The 16591-nt window shown below is 46.6% G+C and overlaps 1 protein-coding gene across 3 annotated transcripts in view; it reads left to right on the top strand.

The window, feature by feature from the left end:
• The window catches only part of ULK2 (unc-51 like autophagy activating kinase 2), a 67108-nt gene that overhangs the window by 33963 nt on the left and 16554 nt on the right, over positions 1-16591 (top strand). For all 3 annotated transcript variants that reach the window (XM_083715048.1, XM_083715050.1, XM_083715049.1), the window contains 7 exons: positions 1233-1334; positions 2043-2101; positions 2279-2361; positions 7689-7739; positions 9254-9342; positions 11422-11590; positions 12956-13016. In XM_083715048.1, the coding sequence (XP_083571174.1) occupies positions 1233-1334; positions 2043-2101; positions 2279-2361; positions 7689-7739; positions 9254-9342; positions 11422-11590; positions 12956-13016 (614 nt within the window). The remainder of the gene's footprint in view (positions 1-1232; positions 1335-2042; positions 2102-2278; positions 2362-7688; positions 7740-9253; positions 9343-11421; positions 11591-12955; positions 13017-16591) is intronic.

Here is a 16591-nt window from a genome sequence, read left to right as displayed (position 1 = left end):
CCATATATTTTGGGACTGGCATCCCTCTGACACTACATAGCATGGCAGGAGAAAGACTTTGGGCAAAGGAGATTAATTTGCTTCCCTCCTCCAAGTAAAAATTGGAGTTGAAAATTGGTGTGTTTGGAGCAGGAAATAACACTTACCAGGAGAATGCAAAGGCAGCAGTAGATCAGCCATGATAGTGAAAAATCTGTTCCAGGCAGGATGCCGGCGCTCTCCCAGTCCACAGATTCGATGTTTGGCACAGTGTCTGTTATCCCAGGGGAAGCTTGGTCTTGAAAGAGGAATGTGCTCCCCCACCCTGGTTTAGCTGGCCCAGAAGAATAACTCTTTATCAGAGGCCCCACTCAGGTTCTAATGCAAACGAAGCCAACTGTGGTCCTGCAAAAAGAAGCTGGTATGAAGGCAGCCCTTAGACACTTCTCTCATGGTGCCTCGCCCTTTGTGAAACTCCGCCCCACTGCCCTGCAGAGGGGAAGGGTCGCGGAGAAGTCCAGTTGCAGCAGGAAGTGATCTGACCATGGCACTTCCTTCGTTTCGCTTTTACTTAGTGTTAGATCACCCACGTCCATAGAAATGAACACCAGGTCTAAGGCATGTCCGCAACTACGAGTTGGGCCAAACTTATTCAGGGACAGCATGGATGTTAAAATCCCCTAGGACAACCAAACTAGGTGTCTCCAAGAGAACATCCACCATGACCTGAAGCAGCTTGGGCAGGGAATCCTTAGTGCAGCAGGGAGGTCTGTACACCAAAAGGAATCCTGTACTGCCCCTATTGCCCAACTTCCAGAACATGAACTCAGAAAACTAGGTCTTCCCCATAGGACATCTGGTGCAGGTTAATGACTTCCTAAAGATCACTGCAATCCCCACCCAAATGACCTGGGCTGCTGTGCATAAGAGAAACCTGGTGGACAAGCAGCGGCAAGAACAGGCCTATCTGCCTTGTCCAACCAAGTCTCTGTCACACATGACAGGTCAATTCCTCCATCCACGATCAAGTCGTGGCCGGCAGTGATCTTGTGGGTCATTGCCCTGGCATTGCACAGCAGCACCTTAAGGTCATGTGGCTCACCCTTGATTCCAGCATCTTTCTGGTCAAGACCAGACGTAGAGGTAGAGATAGTCTTCAAACAATGACTAAACCTACTTCCTTGGTAATGGCATGGTCTGGTGCTAGCCTAACTCCTCCTCCTACCCATGATCACACTCTTTGCATCTTTCAGGCTCCTGAAGTGATCATGTCGCAGCACTATGATGCGAAGGCCGACCTCTGGAGTATCGGAACAGTGATCTATCAGTGTCTGGTTGGAAAGCCTCCTTTTCAGGTATGGGCAGCTTAAACTCTGCCTGCCACAGTGGGCAGAGAATGGAACAGTTTGAGGGATGCTATCCTCCCCTCCATATCATGTCCTAAGGTTGAGAGTGGGGCTCCCTGCTTGTGAAACACTCTCCAGGAAGGCTCACCTGACCCCTTAGTTACATATCTTTAGTTGCCAGGTGAAAACATGTCTCTTTTCCCAAGCCTTTGGCGGATTAAACAATCTGTGGCCTTTTTAACTGTGTGTGGCAGGGTATTGTTTTTGTTTGTTACTAGGTTATGTATTTTTTTATTTCTATATTGTAAACAGCCGTGTGATCCTCAGATGAAGGGTAGTATAGAAATTGGATAAATAAATGCTGTCTGGCAAGTGTCAGCTGGGCCTGTCCAGTAAAAAACAGCTGGGCCAGCCAAATTAGCCAGCCTAGCGGACCTCATTGAACCCATAGGTTGAGGTTCCTCACCCATGCTCTCCCAGTAGGTATCTGCTCTTCATTTTTAAATATACACATTTCCCTGTAAATGTTCTGTGCTTGTGAGGGCATCAGTTTGGCCACTGTGAGAACAGAATCCTGGGCTTTGTAGGCCTTTGGCCTGATCCAGCAGCAGCCAGGCTCCCTTGGTGCCCTTTGTTCTCACACAGGTGTATGTTAAGGACATTAGGGGTTTGGGGTAAATACAACTTGGCAAATCACACTTATTCTCCCTTTCACAGGCTAACAGTCCTCAAGACCTCAGAATGTTTTATGAAAAGAACAGGAATCTGATCCCTAGGTATGTATGTCTACTTTTGTGGAGGGTTTTTGATATCTGCTAGAATCTTTAAGAATTTGAATACCTTTACCTCTGTTGAAGGGTGACAGATCGTCAATGTGTTTTGTTCAGTAGGACTCGTATGATTTATATATAGTAAAAATACAAATCTCCCACTTAGTTCTCTTCTGTATTCAGTGTTCCCAGGGAAACATCAGCTTCCTTGGCTGACCTGCTGTTGGGTTTGCTTCAGAGAAACCAGAAAGATAGAATGGACTTTGGTGAGTAAACATTTTATGACTCGTTGCCTTCCCTGCCCAAGTAATTATTTTGCTTTCTTGTGTGAATCAGTGTGCATGAAGATTATCAGTTTGGTGGTTTCAATAGGCTTGAGCTGCAGTCTTGGTTTGGTGTATTTGTCCATTGTAGAAAGTTAAGTGGTACCTTTTACAGAACTTGTTCAACACACTGGATATGCTAGCTTTTGAATTACACAGAACACTTCTTCAAATGTTCAAAAGTCTTAGTTAAATTCATTTATTTTATTTCATAAAATTCATACACTGCATGATTGTAAAAAAACAACACCTCAAAGCTGTTTAAAGCAATATCATTATCAATATGAAGAATTAACAATAAACCTTTCAATAAATTTAATTCGACAATAAACTAAAAATAGATTAAAACTCTTACTAACTTTCTAAATATAGGCTTGTCTAAAGAAAAATATTTTTGGAAGGCACCGAAAAGAGCACAGTGAAGGAGGCTACTGCCCAATAGCAGTAGACGGGGTTCCAAAATGTAGCTGTTGCCTCAAAAAAATATTGAATGCTTACAAATATGGAACAAGTACAAAGTGGCACCTGTAACAGTCATTTGTTAAATGAGAAGCAATAGTAAGATTGGGAGATTGGGGTGAGTCACCTCTATCAAGAAAATGAAAGAGAAGACAGGAGAAGGAGTGGGGAAGAGCAAAACATTGGCGCTACTTTGTGAGATCAGATGGTCAGGGCAACCCAAACCCTCCTTAATTGTGGGATTGCAAAGGGGTGACTTGGATAGTATGAGCAGACCATTTTTAGGTTCAGGGTACTGGACTAGCATCTTGGCCATTGGAATGAGGTGTGCATGGCCCTTTAACCTTATTTTTGCACCGGCTTGTGAGTTTGAAGCCAGGCAACTTGGCTCTGTGTTGCAATAAAACAAAAAGTTAACAGAATGAATGGGCTGAAGAAACTCCATGAAATGCCACCAATTCAGCCCTCAGGTGAGATTTCCTCTTGCCCAAAGCAGAACCCACCTTTCGTGCACTCATGGTGTGGGTTGGGGCATACCTGTGCTGAAGGAAGCAATGCCTTTCACGGAACCAGGAACCAGCATGCAAACGCTGTGTCTCTGAAGCAGGATTGTCATCTCGACCCCAAACCCGAAAGGGGAGTTATAACAGATGGGTGTGATGGGAAACCACTCCTGAAAGGAAACTGATTGGTGCAGAGTAAGCCCTACCCACCCCCACTTCTAGAAAAGTGGAGAATGCCCTTCCCCTTACAGCTTCTCTTATATGAGAGAATACCCTTAGAAAGGGGCAAACCTTGGCTGGACTCTTCACATGCCATCCTCTTCGCAAGGATCATCAGGTCAGAAAGCTTCCAGGTAAGGAATTGTGTTGCCCAGCAGTTAGCCTAACTCAGAGCAGCTGCAGGACAGAGTCCTACAATTCTGGAAATCACACACAAATTCTAAGGCATAGAGTTCCTGACCCAGCCTCCTTTTTGCAGCCGTAAAAGCTCCTCTGAGCACTGGATAGGTGAAAGTTTCACCCCCCTTTTGTCTTCTGGAATCCTGTGCCAGAATTGGTATGCTCTATGGTCTCACCTCTTTTCCTCCACCCTTTCTAGCATAGCTCTCCCTCTCCCCCTCTCTCTGGTTGTGAATTCAGGGATTTGTGTCCTCAACTGTATATACAGTACCACAGTGTTCAGTGTGTCATTGAATTTCCCTTTGCCACTCCACTTCAATAGATCTGGTGCTTCAGCATTCAGTTCAGCTTTGTGAATTCCCAGATCCTGAACATAATCCCAGGGCGGGGTGTATTAGACCCATGTAAAAGATGCCTCTCCTTTCACAAGCTTGTTCTAGGGTCATGTGTGCATTGCACTTACATGCAGGTTCCCAGAGGCATGTGTTGACAGTTGAGCAGAGACTGGCGGCTGAGTTGGCCTCTAGCTGACCACCAAATTTGATCAATGGACGCCCCAAAAACCAGATAGCAGAAAGCCCTGAAAACAAGGTGTTCTGCAGGAGGAGAGGGGTTGAGCCAGCCCAGGATCCCTGGCTGGCTTCACTGCCATCATTGAGCCGACACAGGGATCAAGCCCAATCATTCTCCCACCTTCTGTGTAACCGACCCTCCAGGGTGGTTGCACAAGGATGAGGGCGTGGCGATTAAGAGTGTAGAGGGAGCCAGTGTGCTCTATTGATTAGAGTCTTTGACTAAGACCTAGGAGATTGGAGTTCTAGTCTCCACTTTGCTATGGAGCTCACTCAGCTTAACCTACCTCGCTGGGTCGTTGTAAGGAGAAAATGTGGAAAGGATTAATCATGTATTCCAGCTTGAGCTCCTTGGTGGAAAACAGTGTGGGATATGAATACAATTATAAACAAGTAAATCACCTATTAAGATGGATACTCAATTTCTGGGATTGTTGGGTTCTTAAATCCATTTATTTAAATGCAGGTCGACTCTAGATTGGCTTTTCATTTTTATTTCATCTGTTTTGCATATGCAGCACTGTGATGAGAAGGGGCAGGTGACGGGAAGCAAGATACTGCAGAGTGGGCAGTTCTCCTCCCCCCCTCTGGGCTTTCTGCTCATCTGTTCCTGTGGCACTTCCGGTTAGGGATGTTAGGTTGTAAATAGCAATGATCTGCTTACATAATCCTGGGTTTCTTGGAGGTATGAGGATTACGCCGAAAGCACAAAAATCAAATGCCAAGCTTTAAAAGCATGAACAAGTTTTCATACAACCTGTAAACGGCAGTCAGTGTGTTAAAAGAAAAGAATGAACAGCCATAGAGGAACGACACTGAAAATAGCTTGCTGGACTATTTATAGTGTTCTGCGTCGACTTGGCCTTCGTGATTGTTGTCTGGAAGGTTTCTGACGAAATCCTCTTTCTGCCAGCTCAGGCTTTGAACAGTTGCTGACCAGCTGATGCTTGGCAGCTGTTTGTGGTGTGGGGGGGTGGGGAGAGGAAAATGCAATGTTTTGTGTTCGCTTTTCTACCTGTCTGGGATATAACTTTGCTTTCCTCTTGCTTTTGGGACTTAGCATTTAAAAACATGGCACCAGGTCAGAGAAGGCTGAACTGCAGCGTGCCAAACAATTAACCTTTTTTTTTAAAAAAAAAAAAAATACCACCAGTGAAGGAGACCCCACCCCATTCAAGGAGCTCACTGCTGCTGCTACTGTAACCCTTTATATCTTCACAACAGACTTGCCAGGTAGGCTAGGTCAGGGGGTTGCCAGTGGAGAGGACGTCCCTGGCGCTTGCAGGGCCATCTCCCTCTGTTGAAATGAGGCTTGAAAGAAGCACGCCATTGTAGCCAATAATCCTGCTTTTAAATGTATTCATTAATATGAGCAGGTCCACTATAGGTGTCTAAATGAAATTGAGATTAGTGAGATTTCCCACCCACTGGGTGATAGATGGTGCGTGTTTTTCTTTCCAACCTTGCAGCCTGAGTCTCTTGGCCACCACAAGGGCTCTCACAACCCACTTCCATTGCGCGGCTGGAGCCCCCCCCTCAAGCAGCTGCCCCCGCAGCCTTTCGCAGGACAGCATGTGCTAACTCCAGGACAGCAAAGCCGCTTATCAAGGGTGTCTGGACTCTCCCTCCTGAGCCGCAGAACACCCTGTTCTGACTCAGGGTGTCAAAGCCTGTCGGACCTGCAGTGCTAGACCTGTCCCTCCTCCGCTTAAAATGACTCGGGGGAGGGAGGTGGCTGAGTTTGATAACGTTCTCCTGGGTTCACTGCTGTTTGCTCTGAGCCTTGAACAGGGACACTTGGGTCCAAGCTCTGTTAATCATCCCTACCGCTGCTCTGAGCGATGTTTAGCTGAGTACAAAAACAAAGCTGTTGTTGTTAGCTCACTGGTTTTGGCCTGAGGGTGCAGTTACTTTTGCTTTGCAACAAGGTGTTGTACGCCAGATGAGCAATCTGTGTAGTGTATCTATGGTCTTAGATATATGGTAATGTTCATAAGTGTACCAAGCACATACATAGATCAGCACAGGAAGGCCAACCTGGAACCATTTTGATTCCTAAACTGACCAAATGTTTTCTCCGCAAGGTCAAAGTGGGACACACCTCCCCATTGTCTCTTTCCTCACAAATCCTGTCTTAAGGACACATTTAAGATATGAACAGGGTGTGAGCATGTGAACTGCCCCAGGAACTAAGTATTTATCACTACAAAAGAATGGCGGGCTCCCCAGGTAATCCAATCAAGTAACCTGCCAGACAGGAGATAAACAATATTCAAATTTCTGCTTTAGACTGCCTTTTCTGTGATAGAGGTGTGATGTATCTGAGGGGTGGTCTTAAGTTACACCCCTTCTGTGATGTATGTATGATGTTTCTGGGGGTGGTCTTGATCTACAGGGTGGCAATTTCAGAAGTCTTTATAAGGCCTTGCGCACCATTTTTCTGGGTTCCTCCTCCCTCCTGCATGTGGTGAGGACCTTGTTGCAACAGATCAGTAAAGATCAAGCTTACTAGCTGCTTTGCTTCTCAATATTCTCTGGTTGGCCTCTGTTATTCTCTCCTACCAATAGGGAACCTATGTAAGGACTCTGTATGGGCTCTTGGATACCCCATAAGGGAAAAGGGCAATTTTTGTTTACAACAGAGTGTTGGACCAGGGTTCAAATCCCCACTCAGCCATGAAGCTCACTGGGTGACCTTAGGGGTCAGTGCCTGCCTCTCCGCCTAACTTACCTCCCATTGTTGTTGTGGGGATTAAATGAGGAGGGAGGGCAAACCACGTTACTCCACCTTGAGCTCCTTGGCAGGAAAGATATAAATGCAATAAATAATGACTGGGGAGGGGGCAACGTTGCACCCCCATCAGGGTACACTGGGCTCTACCAATTACAGTACGTGTTATTATTTTAAAAATGAAAATTTTACACACACCCCTTTTTTGCTTCTACTGCCAAATATTGAAACCCAACCCTTCTCCATGATCTGCAAAGTGTGTGTTTCAATTAATACAAGCAGCGCTTCAAAAACTGAAAGCCAAGCCTGTGTCTGTGAGGAAATGGGCTTTTAAGTACCTGCCTTCGATTCCTCTGGCCAGCTGCATCTTTAAAGTGATGGACTGTATTTCTTTTCCAAGTGTAATAGCAACACATACGCTGGGAAAGCTTTAATCTTTCATGAGCTCTTTTTGAGCCCTGGATGGAGAAGCGTGTGTGTGTGTGTGTGTGTGTGTGTGTGTGTAGAGAGAGAGAGAGAGTTGTGATCCCTCACCCTGCAGCTCTGCAGCCCCCTTTTGGATTAGAGGCTAATTGTCATGCAGCCAACTTTTTTCCTCTCTTGCAGAAGCCTTCTTCAACCACCCTTTCCTCGACCAGGTTTCAATGGTCAGAAAGTGTAAGTCAGAATTCCCTTCTGCCTTATCTTTGCTCAACCCCCACCCCCCATACTTATAGAATCATAGAATTGTAGAGTTGGAAGGGTAACTGAGGGTCATCTAGTCCAACCCCCTGCAATGCAGGAATCTCAACTACCCTTTTAAATGTGTTTGTGGGGATGGGAGTATTCCTTGAATAGTTTATACCCCTCATCCCAACAGGTTTCAGTAATGGCTATTAGGTCGTATTTGCCATCCTGTATTAAGAGCTCAAATTTGTCTTGCTTGTTTCCCATGCTCTGCATTAGTATAGAGACAACTGAAACCATGAGTCCTTCCCTCCAGCTGCTTCCTTCTTGTAGTTTCCTACCCTTTAACAGATTTATGGAGCACCACCACAGGTTCTTGTGTATCAATGATGCTATTATCCCCAATACTTTTTGTAGTAGTAGTAGTAGTAGTAGTAATAATAATAATAATAATAATAATAATAATAATAATAAATAATTTATACCCCGCCCATCTGGCTGGGTTTCCCCAGCCACTCTGGGGGGGCTTCCAACAAAATATTAAAATACAATAGTCCTTCAGATATTAAAAGCTTCCCTAAAGAGGGTTGCCTTCAGATGTCTACTAAAAGTCTGGTAGTAGTTTTTTCCTTTGACATCTGGTGGGAGGGTGTTCCGCAGAATGGGCACCACTAACAAGAAGGCCCTCTGCCTGGTTCCCTGTAACTTCGCTTCTCGCAGAGAGGGAACCGCCAGAAGGCCCTTGGCGCTGGACCTCAGTGTCCGGGCAGAACGATGGGTGTGGAGACGCTTCTTCAGGTATACTGGACTGAGGCCATTTAGGGCTTTAAAGGTCAGCACAAACACTTTGAATTGTGTTTGGAAACGTGCTGGGAACCAATGTAGGTCTTTCAAGACCAGTGTTATGTGTTCTCGGCGGCCGCTCCCAGTCACCAGTCTAGCTGCCGCATTCTGGATTAATTGTAGTTTCCGGGTCACCTTCAAAGATAGCCCCGCATAGAGCGCATTGCAGTAGTCCAAGCGGGAGATAACCAGAGCATGCACCACTCTGACAAGACAGTCCACGGTCAGATAGGGTCTCAGCCTGGGTACCAAATGGAGCTGGTAGACAGCTGCCCTGGACAAAGAATTGACCTGTGCCTCCATGGACAGCTGCGAGTCCAAAATGACTCCCAGGCTGCACACTTGGTCCTTCATTTACCTACCTCATGCATCATACTCTGTTCCTTTGCAAGGTTCCTGCTCCTTTAGACATTCTACCCCCTCTGAGTCTGAGATACTTTGGCTTTTCGATTGCAATGTAGTGGAGGGGGATCCTCTTTCCATGTATTAGTGGCTTGAAATGTTGCCGAAAGCTTTTGTCTGCAGCATGGCAATTTTCATGCTGGGAGGGGGCTACTAAAGGCGATCTGGGTAGTTTCTCTTCATATGCCCCCCCCTCCCCAAAAGAAACACCGAAACTCCTCAGAACCTGCACTTTCCTTACATTGTTCTCCTTTCCACAGCTTGCCCTGTGCCAGTGCCGACGTACACGGGCTCCGTCTCTGGCAGCTCCTGCGGCAGTTCCCCTTCCTGCCGATTTGCTTCTCCACCAGTAAGTTCTGTTCTGATTTGGGAGGCCACAGTCTTTGTCCCTGGGGAGCAGAAATCCATTCTGGGTGCACCTTCAGTCTCAGCTTCTTCTTTTAAAAAGCCAGGAAGGAAGGAAGGGGAAAGAAAGAAGAGTTTATAGCCCTTGTGAGATGCTGTACTGCCTACAGCCATCAGGAGCAGCATCCCATTGGGGCAGGAGAGAAGGGCAGCCAAGGGTCTAGGCAGCCTCGGTTTCCCCAGAGTCGCCCTCAGGTTGCCTGCTGAAGAGTAAGGATGTGCACAAAACTGGCTAGGGAGAAGACAGGAAGACCTTTTGTCATTGTTGAGAAACTATCTCCAAGCGTTAAAAGATGTCCCACTAATGTTTCTAGCCCCAGCTGAGATGAAACTTGAAAGTATACAAGGAAGTAGTTAGCGAAACTTCAAAGATCATAACTGAGGAGCTGAGCAATTACTCTTGGTCAGTCAGTGGTGGACGTGGCCTAGGGCTGGCAGAATCAACAAGGCCAGTAAACTTGATCAAGCTGTTTCCAGGCAGAGACTGGTGCATTATGGGTTCTTCTTGTTACATTTCCCCTTCCGCCATCAAGTGCAGCAGCTCCCCAAATGTTGTTTGACTTCTTAAACATAGAGGAGTTAATTTTTAATTATCAGTCTGGGCTGCGGTTCCACTTGAAGGGCCTTCCTCAATGACTCCTCTCTTCCGCTCTGGTGACCCTTAGGATTTCTGCTTTCCCCTGGTCCCCGTTGACCCAGCAGCCATCTTCTCTCGGGTGAGCAAGGTGCCTCCTTGCAGAACAGTTGGCAGACAGTCGCGAGCACATTTCCCTCAGGCTCTTTCCTTCCACAACCGTGTATTTTCTGCTGTTTTGGTGGGTTTTGTCGTGTTTGCCTGGGAGACTTCGGTGCAAAATAGAGAACAGTGGCATCTTCTGTACTGGGCCAACTTTTGTGTGGTGCCGAGAGAAATTTATTTTAGAGCAGAGGTTGGGAAGCTTTTATCAGTCTGAGGGCCACATTCCCCTCTGGGCAACCTTCTGAGGACCATATGGCAGTAGTGGGTGCGGCTAGAGTAGAGATGGGAAGGTCTGGGAAAAGGGGTGGGGGCGTTTTCTGTTTTCCCCCAAAGCTGGGTTTTTTCCTAATTTTTCCCAGGGGTTTTCCAGGCCTTCCCATCTCTAGGCCAGAGTCAAAAGTGGGCGGAGCAATGAATGTAAATTTGACCTTTGTACAGTAGGCTAGTTTATATACCCACATTTATACCACTTTGAGATTTTTCTTTAAAATATAAAGTGGTATAGAAATGAAATAAATAACATTAATATACAGCCCTCCCTCTATTCTCCATCCAAACAAGCAAGAGACATTCAAGGACACATCCGAGCTAGGCAAAAGCATTCAAGGAAGGTGTGAAAAAAGGCTGGGGACCAGGTGTGGAATGGGGGAGAGTCCTGAGGGCCACATTCGATTCCCCCACCCTTGTTTTATTACCTGTTAATCATTTATTTTAACAACTTGCACAGCACTTAATCACATCAGTCTCCAGGCCGTGTATGGGAGACGCAATGCAATAAGACTAAAAATGAATTAAAAACAGAATTCAGGTAAAAAGCCTGCTGGAATAATAAGTCTTCAGAAAGTGCCATAGGTTTGGAGATAACAGTGTATCTGGCATCAACTGGAAGGGGGTTTCCACAAAACTGGCCCCACCATATTCCTGATGGATGCAAGCTGTGTATCTGAGACACGGGGGACTACTCAAAGTGACTCCCCCGAATACCTCAAGGATCTATAGGATCAGCAGTTTTAGAAGTTTCTATGCCTCCCTTTGATTGAGCAATTCTGAAGGTAGCTCACAGCAGGTGATAGTCATGCCCTCGTGTGTGTACCCATACACTCCCAACGGCCCTTTGTCCTCTCTCCAATCAATGCAAGTTTTTGCATTTTATACAAATCAAGTTGGGCCTACGTGGGGCAGCAGAAGGATAACAGCTCATGCACAGCCCTTTTCCTTGTGCCAGCCTCTTCCCCAATGGAGGCCCTGCAAGGGATCCTGACATCTCCTCTTTCCTCCCTTCAGTCCCTCCCAGACATGCAGCATATCCAGGAAGACAACCTCTCTTCTCCTCCTTTGGGGCCTCCGAATTACCTTCAGGTGTCTAAAGACTCCACCAGCACCAGTAGCAAGAACTCCTCTTGCGACACGGATGACTTCGTTCTGGTCCCACACAACATCTCTGACCAGTCATGTAAGGCTCTGGATTTGTTGGCCCTTGGCCGATTGTCACTGCCATTTTTAATATTTAAAGAGAAGCATGCGCTGCTAATTTTTTTTACTCCAGTGTCGTCGTTGAGCATGTTTCCTGTTTCGTTTTCTCCCCATCCCCATTCAGAGAGCTCTCTTTAACTACTGCAGGCCTTCCTTCCAGTGTCTTGAAAATGAGCAAGGGCTTCATGAGACTGGAGTGTTCCCAGGGCAAATTTGGGGCAGCAGCAAAAATCTATACATTGTGTTCCCCACCACCACCTCATGATTGTATAGGTTAATGAAATCACAACTCCAGAGGAATAAAAGCATGGAATAAATCCACGATGAATTCCTTTCCTTGCTAGCAGGGTCCCTTTCCAGGGATGCCAATGCAGGATCTCCTTGCCGTCTTATAACTTCACCTCTCTACCCACCAGAATGGTGGCTCACGGGGGTCGACCTTTGCCCAGGCCAGGGGTGAGCTTTTCAACAGCAGCCCCTTACACTTCCCTTTCCCTGCTGGAAATGAAAAATCCATCCCACCTTACTCAGGGAGTATTGCCATTGTGTATAAGCAACTGCACATTTATGCACATTCTGTTTGAACACAACACATGAATGGGTGCCTGGTACCCGGAAACGGGAAATGGTCAACTGAAGCCCACCATCCCTCCGGCTCCCGCAAGCCAGAGAGAGAGTGGGGCTTGGTTGAGTAGAGTGTTCCCCATTTTATGCAATTTCACATATGTGCGCGGAGACCTGGAACAGAACCCCCATGTAAACGGGGAGTCTCCTGTACGTAACAGCCTTGATGGCCTCCCAGCCACTGTTTCATCTATTCCCTGCCAGCTGTAACCTACTTTGCTGCGAAACTGCAACTTTTATGAAGGCCATATTGACGCATTGCCCTTGCGATTCAGCTTTTATGCTGAAGCAGGTTGCACTTCACTTCTGCCATACGCTGAAGAAACACCTCTTTCCCCTGGCCTCTTGAGGTCAAAGATTTGCCTTTTCAGGGACTGCCTTGTTCCTGTGATTGTAATTTTTCAGACTGTTCGTAGTGTTAAATTTTAAATTGCTGTAACCCACTGTGGGACATCATGGTGCGGGGCAGATAATAAATTGTAATAGTAGTAGTAGTAGTAGTAATAATAGCCAGCTTCCCATCAGGGGGCTATTCAGGAATATGGTGTGCTTGTGAATATGCTGTGTTGTTCTCAACAGAGCCGCATTGTCTCCCTGTGCAGTGTCGCTTAGCACAGCTTCAAATTAAAATATTGCTGAGTTTCTCTTTCTCTCTTGCTGTATCTCTGCCACTCCCTGGGCCCTAATGCCTGTTTCCTGGTGTCTTCTTTTTGCTATACAGACGACATGCCTCTGGCAGCAGTCGGCCGTCGGGCCTCAAGTGAATTCCTGATGTGCGGAGGGTAGGTGGTGACGGTCGTCGAGCTCTGTTGCTTTGACATTCATTGCCCAGAGTGTAGGAGGAATGAAAAGCCGCTAGATCGGCTTCCTCCAGCCTGATGCCCTCTGCATGTTTTGGACTACAATTCCCATCAGCCCCAGCCAGCAAAACAGTATACATTTACGGGGCCCACTTAATAATTGGCTCTTTAATTGGTTGAGGACAGCGCTGTGGTTGCACATGCACACTCTGGGGTTTGTCAATGACCCAGTGGTGGATCCCCACACTGCAGCTGAAGACCAATTCACAAGCCCCAGTGCTGTTTAAACAAGAACCAGTAATATCCCTACCCTGAACAAACCTGTTACCTTTGCTGTGTCGCAAGATGTGCTACAAAAGTGGCCTGCTGAAAAGGCTGAGAGCTGTAGTCTTGTAAACTGGAAATGTAAGAACATAAGAGCTCTGCTGGATCAGGCCAGTGGCCCATCTAGTCCAGCATCCTGTTCTCACAGTGGTCCAGCAGCTGCTTCTGTGAGAAGCCCGCAAGCAGGATTCAAGCACAAGAGCACTCTTTCCCCCTCCTGTGGTTTCCCGCAACTGGTATTCAGAAACATTGCTGCCTTTGTACCCCAGCAAATGAATCCTTCAGTTGGAAGCAAAGCTATGCCAGTGCAAGAACGGAATCAAAGCCGGAGCTTGTGGCGCTCTCCTTGCTTGCTTGCTTCTTCCCTCTTGTGCCACAGGAGACCGTGTAGAGTCCGTTGCGCAGTTGGCCGCTGCGCTTCAGCACCAACCCCAAGGCCACTCTTTGAGTTTGCCACTTTCACAGGCGCTTACTTCATACAAGGCATAACATTCGTGCAATCAGTACAGCAGCAGCAAATCCCTGAAAATCTCCCCCAAACAAACCGTTTTAAAGTCCTTTTTAAAAAAAAAAAAAAAAAAGCACTGTCTGCCAGAAAAGTGCTGATGTTGTGCTCAATGCAGCTTCTGAATTTGCACACTGCAGAGTAGCCCCGGCCAGACCTTTATCTAGATTCAGGCGAAAGATGCTTATCTGTGCTGCAGGGGAAGCCCTGAGAGAACTTTGGCTGCTTTCTGGTTGGTAAGAATTTTTTAAAACTCTGATTATTGGTGAAACTGAGCAGATTTCATTTGTTTCTGAAGCGTTTTTACCCTGTTGTTCAGTCAAAAAGGACTCCCTCAGCAACTAAAAAATCAATCATGTCAATAATGAGACAGTCCCCTGCTCTCAGGCTTCTACTCTAAAAGACATGGCACAAAAAGGAGGTGAGATTGGAAGAGGAAAATGGCAAACCCAGGCACTAGATCTTAAGATACTGAGTTTTTATGACTGCCAGCTGGAATGGAAACATTTCAGGGGAAAGATGAGCTGGTTTCTCAGCAGAACTGTTAAGGTGGCTCTCACTTTCTCCTCTTATACTCATTAAAATTTGAGGTTGATTTGCAAAGGTGAGTGGGGGTTCCACAACTGAAACCTCACATGCTTCCCCTCTTCCTGAAAAAACTGCTGGATTATGGGGGAGATTTGGCTTGGGGGAAACTCTGTCCAAATGCTTTCAAGTTGCTGTTGGCTGCAGGGGGGCAAGAATAACAGGCCACCCCCCCCCCAAGGTCCCGAAAGTTTTCTTACTCTGGTTAACAGCAGTTTTGGAGGATCAGAGCTTGGGGGGGGGGGACACACATTAGAACCTTTATGCCAGGGATAGCCAACGTGGTGCCCTCCAGATTTTGTTGAATTATTACTTTCATCAGTCTGTAAACATGGCCAGTGAAGTCCAGTAGCATCTGGGGGTGCCATGTCAGCTACATCATGGGCCCTAATGCAAATCTCTCACTCTGTCGGCAGCTCCTTTTTTAACGGGGTGGGAGTGGGTTGGCAGGAGAGTTCAAACTCTGCCGCTTTGCAAATTACATTGCATTTTGACTGTTTATGAAGCGAGGTACTATTATGCCCATTTTACAGATGGGAGAGCTGCAGTTGTGGGAAAACTCCTTGTCCTGCAGGCAAGTTCAGTTGAGAGTTGTCTTCACGGCCGGGTGACGCTGTGCATGCTGGACTTTGCCATCTGCTCGAATGTTTGGGGTGACAGTAGCTCAACCTTTTCTTATTGGGGGTGCTGAGAGAGAGTCCTGAAGCGATTGGTCTCCTGTGTGTTTGTGTGTCAGTCATAGCTTGTTCCTGTGCATCCTTCTGTGTGCTAGAGCCCCTGTGGCCAAGCCCAACTTCCATCGTCCCAGATGCTGCAGAGCCTCCTTGTGGGAAAACCTCATTAGCAGCTTTCTTCTCTCTTTAAGTTGCTGAGCAGCATCAAGCTGCCATGATTTCAGCCCTTTCCATTTCGGCAAGGTGTGAGAGAGGAGCCAGGCTCCAGAGAGATGGGGAATTATATTGTCATGGCAACAAGGATGAAGCTGAAGTGGGCTCTCCAGGGCTTTGTGGTGGTGGTGCTTAAACAGCTGAGCAAAACTCTTTTCCGCAGTCTGCCATCCAGTTTCCAGCTTCCTACAGGAGCAAGCTTTTGTTCACTTGGGAAGCCATTGTGTGTTGAGGAAGGGGCAAAGCTTGTCGCTCCTCCCTGGATTGGATAAATTAGCCTCCATTGGTTGGTTTATAAAAATGTTTGTATAACGCTGTTTCATTAAATATCAAAGATGTTTCTAGCAATGAAAACATAAAGCCATGAAAAAGTTAAGATGGGGCCCCTGCGATTTTGCTGCATCCGGATCCATCCACTGCCCTTTCATAAGCATCTAGCAAGCATTGTGATGGTGCAAAGCTCACCTGTGTAGCTTGGAAAAGATTAAGGAAATTAAAAAACGTTGTTTGAAGAGGCAAGACACCCCTGGGATTTTTGAGGGAGCAGAAACAAGAAGAAGCCAAGTCTTTTGCAAAGTTCTCGAGTTGAAGCTGAGGGGCTTAGCTGAAATCTGATTGAATGTCTGCTGCCCCTTCGGAGGAGGAGAGTTTGGGGACACGTTTAGTACGGACTCTGCTCTTGGTGTCAAACCCACGTTGGGGATTGTGAGAGAAAAGATTGGAAATGAAACTGCCAACATCCTAAAGACTTCCTGCAAATCTCTGGTGATGCCACACTTTGAATACTGTGTACAGTTTCTGGTTTCCCCACCGCAAAAAGGTTTAGCCGGGTAGTCAGTCGTGTGTGTGGCTGCTGTCACATGCTGACAACTTCCAGGAGCCACAGGTGAGAGCTGGGTGCAGGGTGGGGACTAAAGATGCACAGGTGACCCCAGAAGGAGGATGACGTTTCCCTCACCTGCAGTACTCCCCCTCCTCTAACAACCCATAAATTACCACAGTTATAAGACTAATAAAATTAACATAAGAAAACAGTTATGAGATAAAATGCAAAAATGTAGGAGACCGCAAATGACCGAACATTTTGAGACTATGGACTCTTCCTCACAGAAAACATTTAGTTATCTGAACAGATAGTTTGGGTTAACTGTCTCCCATAGTTTGAAGAACTAAGGCTGCAAGGACAGACTAAATGAAGGATTTCTTCTAACAGGTCATAATTAAACTATGGCGTTTGCTCCCACAAGAAGTCGTGA

This window comes from Podarcis gaigeae (assembly GCF_964106915.1).
Source record: "Podarcis gaigeae genome assembly, chromosome: 15".
NCBI classification, from domain to species: domain Eukaryota; kingdom Metazoa; phylum Chordata; class Lepidosauria; order Squamata; family Lacertidae; genus Podarcis; species Podarcis gaigeae.
This window is presented reverse-complemented; position numbering and strand designations above follow the sequence as displayed.